This window comes from Hyaena hyaena, unplaced genomic scaffold (assembly GCF_003009895.1).
Source record: "Hyaena hyaena isolate Hyena2069 unplaced genomic scaffold, ASM300989v1 scaffold_361, whole genome shotgun sequence".
Taxonomy (NCBI): Eukaryota; Metazoa; Chordata; class Mammalia; order Carnivora; family Hyaenidae; genus Hyaena; species Hyaena hyaena.
Window position 1 is genome coordinate 1248950 of NW_024080991.1, and position 7985 is coordinate 1256934.

Here is a 7985-nt window from a genome sequence, read left to right on the forward strand (position 1 = left end):
CTTTTTTTTTTTTTTTTTTTTGCCCCTGACACTAGGCAGGTTGGCTATTTTTCTTCTGCCTGAAACACCGTAAAGCTAGGGAAGCATTTGTTTCCACAGAAAACACGTGCAAGTCAATGAAAGCTTGCAGACCAGAAAATTGTTCTGTTAGGACACATACAGTGGAGCGTGCCCTGATTGGTACACGATGAAGGCCTCAGCCTGGAAAACGAAATTCTTTCCCTCCATGTTCTGCACTAGCAGTGATGAGGAGAATTGCCTTTTAGACGCTGTCCATTGTAGACGGACTGTCCGCTCCAGACGCTGGAAGACACAGACACTTCTGCCGGCGGGGATGCTAGTGTTCTGTGCAAATTGTGTACTTGTGAACACGTTGTGTTACTGTCGCTATTTCAACCTGTTTCCCTTCTAGGAAACCCACTGAATGTCTTTTTCATTATTAGTCATGATTTCCCCCCAACTTTTTACTTTAAAAATCTCAAGCCTATGAGAAGTTTGAAAGAAAGCACAATGAATATCCATTGGCCCTTTGGATTTTAACCGGTTATTATCTTGTGTAGCGTTTGCTTTATTACTCCATGTCCAATTTTGGCCGAGTCATTTGAAAGTAAGTTTTGACATACTAATACCTCATCCTCAAATACTTCAAACTGCATCTCTTAAGAAAAAGGACTTTTTCCTCAATATCCACAAGACCATTATCATGTCCAAGGAACTGAGCACTGTATTATGGCATGTAATCACCTCATATACAATCCAGTTCAGATTTCTCCAGTTTTCCTTAAAATGGTCTTTACTATCCCCACCCCCACCCTCCCTTATATCCATGAGCCAGTAAGGGGTCATACACTGCCCTGGATGTCGTGTCTTTTTGGTTTCCTTTCATCTGGTACAGGCCCTCTGAAATTCTTTTATTTTTTTATTTATTTTGAGAGAGAGAGATAGCAGGGGAGGGGCAGAGAGAGAGAGAGATAGCAGGGGAGGGGCAGAGAGAGCACGAGAGAGACATAATTCGAAACAGCACAGAGCCTGATGTGGGGCTTGGAACTCACGAACTGTGAGATCACGACCTTAGCCGAAATCAAGAATCAGACACTTTACTGACTGAGCCACCCAGGTCCCCCGTCTGGTGGCTTCCCTTCCCTCCCCTCCCCCCCCCCCCCCCCCCCCCCCCCCCCCCCCCCCCCCCCCCCCCCCCCCCCCCCCCCCCCCCCCCCCCCCCCCTCCCCTCCCCTTCCCTTCCCTTCCCTTCCCTTTTCTTTTCGAGAGAGAGAGAGAGAGAGAGAGAGAGAGAGAGAGAGACAGAGTATATGTAGGGGAGGGACAGAGAAAGGGGGAGACACAGAATCCAAAGCAGGCTCCAAGCTCTGAGCTGTCAGCACACAGCCCAATGTGGGGCTTGAACCTACAGACTGCGAGATCATGACCTGAGCCAAAGTCAGATGCTTAACTGACTGAGCCACCCAGGTGCCCCTGGTGGTTTTTTTAAAATTAGATTCAGGTTATCCGTTTGGCAAGACCCTTCATAAGTGAGGCTGTGTGCCTCCCACTGGGAGCCTCTTGACAGCTTGTCTTGTCCTTGGTGAAGCTGGATTTCATCACCAGGTGAAGGAGTGATGTTGGTTCTCTCCACTGCAAGGTTATCTTTTCTCTTTGTCACTCATAGGTAGACTGTGAGACAATACTTTCAATTTGCTTTTTTCTTAATATAAGCCTGCTGAATTTATGTGTTGAAAATACCTGTGGGGAGCATGGGTGGCTCAGTCAGTTAAGCGTCTGACTTCAGCTCAGGTTATAATCTTGCAGTTCCTGAGTTTGAGCCCTGCGTCAGGCTCTGTGCTGACAGCTCAGAGCCTGGTGCCTGCTTCAGATTCTGTGTCTCCCTCTGTCTCTGCCCCTCCCCCACGCACACTCTGTTTCTCTCTCTCTCTCTCTTAAAAATAAATAAACATTAAAAATTTTCTTAGAAGAAAATACCTATGGATGCATGTGAGGCCCAGATTACCCAGTCTGTGGCCTACTTCAAACAAACACATGTCACTCACCATTCTGAATAGACAATATTAAATAGGATTAAACAAAAGGTTGTAAGTGAAAAAACTTGCTCCCTTCCCTGTCTTGCATCTATCTGCCCTGCTTCTATGTCCCTCCTGGCCGTGTAGAGAGCATCTCCATTGTTTCTACATCTGTTATTTTCCAGTCTGTATTCTATTGCATGGTTGCTCCAGAATTTATTTAATGAGTCTACTCTTAATTTATATTTACATTGTTTCCGGACCATTTGTATTTCAGACAGTGCTGTAGTGAATGCTTTTTTTTAAGATGTCATTTCACATTTTAGCGAGTAAATAACAGAGTCCCAGTGTTCCCCAAGTGGATCTACATTTTCACTAGTTTCCCTTCCCCAGGGCCTCTGAGTCTCCCTGGCAATGCTTCCACCTGTACCACTAACCCACCCTTCGCTTCCCTGCCCAGCCACGTGTCTTACCTCATTCCAGACCTCTGTGCTACTGGGGGTGAGACCCCATATTGCCACATTGAATCTAGCTTCCCGGGGCTCATGCCTCTTCCTCTGCCCCAAGGTTCTCCCTTAATTACCCACAGCACAGCCAAGACCAGGATGTGGCATTTAACAGAAGCTAACTGAAGGTTTGGGTGTAGCAGAAGGAGATTATAATACAGGACGCAAAGGCACAGCAAGTCACATACACTTTCATCCACACACACCCGGACGGTGTGACTGCCTCCTGCGTCCCAACCTCTCAGCAGGTGGTACCCACTGGCCATCTTCTCTCCTCTCCTGTTGGTCTTGATGCCCTTCTTCAGGGGCCTCTTTGGCCCCTCGGTTAAGATTCTGAACTCTATATCGTCCTCAAAGGGGAGCAAAGTTCTCCACAAGGGAGGTAGGATCTTTAGAGATGTTAAGACAATGAGGACAACCAGTTATTATATTGCAGAGTCATTTACTCCTCATTTTTTTTTGAAACCCCTCATTCCAGAAAAAAATTATTGTTTTTTTGATTTGGGCATCAGCAAACTACAGTCTGGGGGCCAATTGCAACCTGCTGCCTGTTTTTGTACAACTGGCTAGCAATGATTTCTACTCGTTAATATTTTTTTTCTTTTTCAAAATTTTAAATGTTTATTTATTTTTGAGGGAGAGAGAGCCAGCATGAGCAGGGGAGGGACAGAGAGAGAGGGAGACACAGAATCTCAAACAGGCTCTGGCTCTGAGTTGTCAGCACAGAGCCTGATGCGGGGCTCGAACTCATGGACTGCGAGATCATGACCGAGGTCGGACACTCAACTGACTGAGCCACCCAGGCACCCCTCTATTGGTTAACATTTCTAATCAATTTGATGATAAGGAGCATTGAGGTTCAGAGAGAAGAACTTCATTCTTCTTACTAGTGGACCTATATTACAAAAAATTATTGTTATATTTTGGGTTTTGTTAATAAACTTTTTTTTTTTTCTCTCTTGTTACTTAATATCTTTGATATTTGCCTCTTGGCCCACAAGGTGTAAAATGTTCCCTTACACAAAAAGCTTGTTGACTCCTCCTGATTTTGGGGATTTCAAAGCAACTGCTTTAATGAGTATTTTACAGTATAAATCTAATCCACCTTTCCTCAAAGTAAATCCAGTTTTCTACCTCGAGAGACACAAAGTGCTTGTATTTTTAAAAGGGCAGTCTTAATTATTCAAAATTGAGCACAGACTGGGATTAGATGATATTAAGGAATTATTGCTAATAATTCATGTATAAAATTGCTATTGTGTTTGTGTTTAAAAAGTTCCTCATATATCAGAGATATGCACGGAAATATTTCTGGGTGAATTGTTGTGATGTTTGCTCTGAAAATACTCCAGAAAATAAAAGTGGCATCTATGATGGAATAGATGAAACAAGAAAGATAAGACTTTGAATATTTTCATAATAAAAACAGCAGTCTCCCACTGTTACCGTCAAAAACAAAAACATATGGCCACCTGTGTATCTGTCTCCATCTGGTCCAGCCTCGGCAAGGGCACTCCAGGACAGAGGAGCACTCACTGTGTTGTCTAATTGAATATACCTGGGGCAGTTGAGGCTGTCTGAACCAGGAGAAAGGGACATCTGAGAATCTAAGGGATTCTTGACACACAGACCAAGTTGACAACTATTGACCCTGAGGAGGAGGGGGTCTGGGATTGGGGTAGGGCCACCCTTACAGTTTTCTTGTTTGGAGAGAGCTGGCTCTTGAGTTTCACACTTAGAGAGGCGTCTGTCTGGGCCTTTGATGAATTGAAGAACACCTCCTCGTAGTGAGAACTTTGAGTGGTAAGATGAGTCATGTTCTAATTAAAATCTAGAGGGATTGGGGGGCCTGGGTGCCCAGTCTGTGAAGCTTCCAGCTCAGGTCATAATCTCATGGTCATGAGTTCGAGCCCCATGCTGGGCTCTGCACTGACAGTGTGGAGCCTGCTTGGGATTCTCTCTCTCTCTCTCTCTCTCTCTCTCTTTGTCTCAAAAATAAATAAACTTAAAAAGAAAATTAAACATAATAAAACAATTTTAAAAATCTAGAGGGATAGGGAATGGAGGCTTCTTAATTTCTTTGCATTTATTGGCAAATTAGTTTTCTTGGAAAACCTAGATGCTTATATTTTTCTGACTTTTCTGTTTCTTTTATAGCTGCCCAGTCAGGAATACTTGACAGAACGATTTCTCTGATTATGAAGAATCAAACACCGACAAAGAAGGTTTGTATGCCTTGTAAGAATCATCGTCTCAGTGATCATCTCTTACTCTACGTGGAAGCAGTGTTTTCCAACAATTCTTCCACTTCCGTATTAGGTTTCTCTAATATGGGCACTTTCATTTTTGCCTTCAGTATATTTTTGTTCTATAATTTCCATTTTTCACTGTATAAAGATAGACCATAAAAATTAAATTGTAATTACTTTAGAGTAAATAATAAATTCTGAGGTATTATATAATGCCAGATAAAGAGCCACTTTCCAACTCAGTCTCACATGCAAATTTAGTATGATGGCTACACCTCGTGTCCCCTGGTGACTGGCTACAACCGGGTGATTCTTGCGGAGTTTGACTACAATGCTCAGCCGCTGGAGACCTTCCCCTTTGACCAGAGCAAAGAGCGACTTTCCATGTACCTCATGAAGGCCGACCTGATGCCTTTCCTGTATTGGAATGTGATGCTAAGGTAAGGTCGTCACCTAGGGTAGAGTTGTGTGCAGGGTGGTTGTCTCAAGGAAGCCCTCTGGCTCCAGGAGACATCATGACCCAAGGCAGAAATGGCACCTGGAGTCTGCTTGGCTGTGCTGTTTCTAATGCATCTGCGATGGTGGCCTATGAAGGATCTGAAACCTTAGCTGTGTTCTCTTGCTACTGGATTAATAATAACAAAAATAATAGTAAATCACTTTCACATGTCAAGTACTTTCTCATCTGCCACCTTTTGTTTTTATTGTGTTCTAGGAAAAATAAACCATAGTGATTAAGTGCAAAAGCTTTGGAGTCAGACCTGTGCCTGAGTCCTGCTTCTGCCATTGACTAGCTGTGTGTCCTAGGGCAGGTTGCTTAACTAGTCTCATCTGCAAAGTGAAATTAACATTGCCTACCTCACAGGATGAAGATCAATGAGATGACATTGAAGAGCTACATAGTAGGCATTCAATGAGTAAACAGAATAACAAAAACTAAAATTCTCTTGGTACAAAAAATGACAATCTCATTCCACTTGTCCAAACCCTTAAGAGATAGTTAAGTCAGGGTACGTACACCAGTGATTTTGTCTTAGAGGGGACCTTTGTCAGTATCAGGAGACATGTTTGATTGTCACAACTGGGGGGGATGCTTGTGAGCCTCTATTGAGTAGAGGCCAGAGATGCTGCTAACCCTCTTAAAATGCATATGCCAGTCCCACAACAGAGAAATGTCTGGCCCAAATTGTCAATAGGGCCATAATTGGGAAATCCTGACCTATACTTAATTTACAAGCAAATGAGAGTAGAAAGGATTGCAGTTTGCATGTAGCAGAGGCTTCACACGGGTTTGCTGAATTGAGTCTGCATGTCTAGTCTCACATAACAAGTCAGTGTCAAAGCCAGGATTCAAAGTACGTTGTCTACTCCTGGCCGTGGGATCTTTCTACCTCACTAGACAACTCTTGCTTTGTGTGCTGAGAAGCATGCTCTGTGAGCAACTTGGCTTCCTTTTCAGCATCCTGCTGCTATCTTTTCTGATGCAAATAGTCTTCTCTGTGTCATTTCTTACAGGGGTTACTGGGGAGGACCAGCCGTTGTGCGGAAGTTGTTTCATCTGGGTATGAGTTAAGGATGGCTCAACCCTTGCTCTCCGTGGATGGCTTCTGAACCCAAATCACAGTCGTTGATTGACCAAGAGCAGCATGAAGAACTTCAAACCTAACCCTGTGCTAAGAGTTTACTGCTGGATGATGGTGACCAAATGCCTCCCTTTTCAGTGCCTCTGGACAGCCACCATGTGGTCTCCCCAGGATGAGTTTGATTCTTTGGAAATACTCAAATGAAAGATTAGATTTCTATTTTTTAAATAAAAGCTTGCCATTGATTGAGATATTCTATGAGACAATTTTATCTCGACTGGTAGAGTGAAAAGTCACAGCAGTTGGGAGCAAACATTGCTGGTAGGAGCTTACCTGTTAACCTACTGTGAGTGTTCCACTGATAGCTGATGCATTTTCACCAGACCCTGTTTGGATTCACAGAAAAGCCATTCCAGGGAGAGTGTTATTTCAAATGGTGGGTGTGCCAGCCCAGAACACGTAATGCTTAGAATTTCTCAGCCGGGGCATAGTGGCTGCTGCCCTCTGCTTGGCCGCCATGTTTGTGCTGAGGCCACACCTCCTTCCCATCAATAACTGATGGATGCTGGCTCATCCCTATAGAATATAGGACTCCTCTACTCGGCAGCTGGCTCCATAATTCCCCATCAACCTGGCTGAGGCCTTCTTAGAACTGTGTCATTAGAGACCCTCCTACCTACCCCCCTTCCTGTCCCAGGTGTCCCACCTGCATCCCAGTCTGAAAGCCCTCCATGCGTCTCCTGTTCCTTTTCCTTTAGACTTTGCAGACCTTCCCCCACTGAACCTCTTGCACATCTGACTCTCAGGGCACCTGCTTCTCAGGGAACGTACGCACAGTGAGGATGGGGCTAGAGGAAATCTGATGTGTGTGGTGAGCATTTGCCTGACTCAGTCCCAAATTTGGCCAGTAAAATTTTGGATGGGTTCACATTGGAAATATTATAGGAAGTAGTTCATTGATTTGAAGTTCAGCAATGGCTTCAAAATCATTTGTTCCCAGTTTGCTTGTGGAAACTTACAGTTTCAGTTCAATCTGGTATTTATTTTTATTATTTTATTTCATTTCATTTCATTTTTTAAATGTTTATTTTTCAGAGAGAGAGAGAGAGAGTGGGGGAGGAGCAGAAAGAGACGGGCACAGAGGATGCAAAGCAGGCTCTGTGCTGACAGCAGAGAACCCAATGCGGGGCTTGAACTCATGAACTGTGAGATCATGACCTGAGCTGAAGTCAGAGGCTTAAACAACTGAGCCACCCAGGCACCCCCAATCTGGTATTTTAGGGCTTTGTACATTTTATATTTATTTATAAACTCCATCACAGGGAAATGCATAGCAGTCTATGCAGCACCTTAGATTTTTACAACCATTCAGAGTTCAAACCTAAACAGCTACCTAGTTTAGGCAACAGTGCTACCTGGGATTGCCGAGTCTCTCTGGTTTTCTGGAGTTCGGCTGATGACTCAAGAAACTGCTCAAGCATTCATGTATTAACTCAACAAGTAATTTATTGAACACTTACTACCTGCCAAGCACTCTTTTGGCCCAGACGATGCAATGGTGAACCAGACAGAGAGGGCTCTGCCCACACTTCTGGGGTTCATATGATAGTTCCCTCTTCTCTTCTTGGGATG

The 7985-nt window shown here is 44.0% G+C and overlaps 1 protein-coding gene across 3 annotated transcripts in view; it reads left to right on the plus strand.

Annotated features, from left to right (window-relative positions):
• SQOR (sulfide quinone oxidoreductase) overlaps positions 1-6604 on the plus strand; it is a 52528-nt gene extending 45924 nt beyond the window's left edge. For all 3 annotated transcript variants that reach the window (XM_039250080.1, XM_039250079.1, XM_039250078.1), the window contains 3 exons: positions 4679-4746; positions 5032-5210; positions 6286-6604. In XM_039250080.1, the coding sequence (XP_039106011.1) occupies positions 4679-4746; positions 5032-5210; positions 6286-6343 (305 nt within the window). In that variant the 3' untranslated portion in view covers positions 6344-6604. The remainder of the gene's footprint in view (positions 1-4678; positions 4747-5031; positions 5211-6285) is intronic.
• The last annotated feature ends 1381 nt before the right edge of the window (positions 6605-7985 follow it).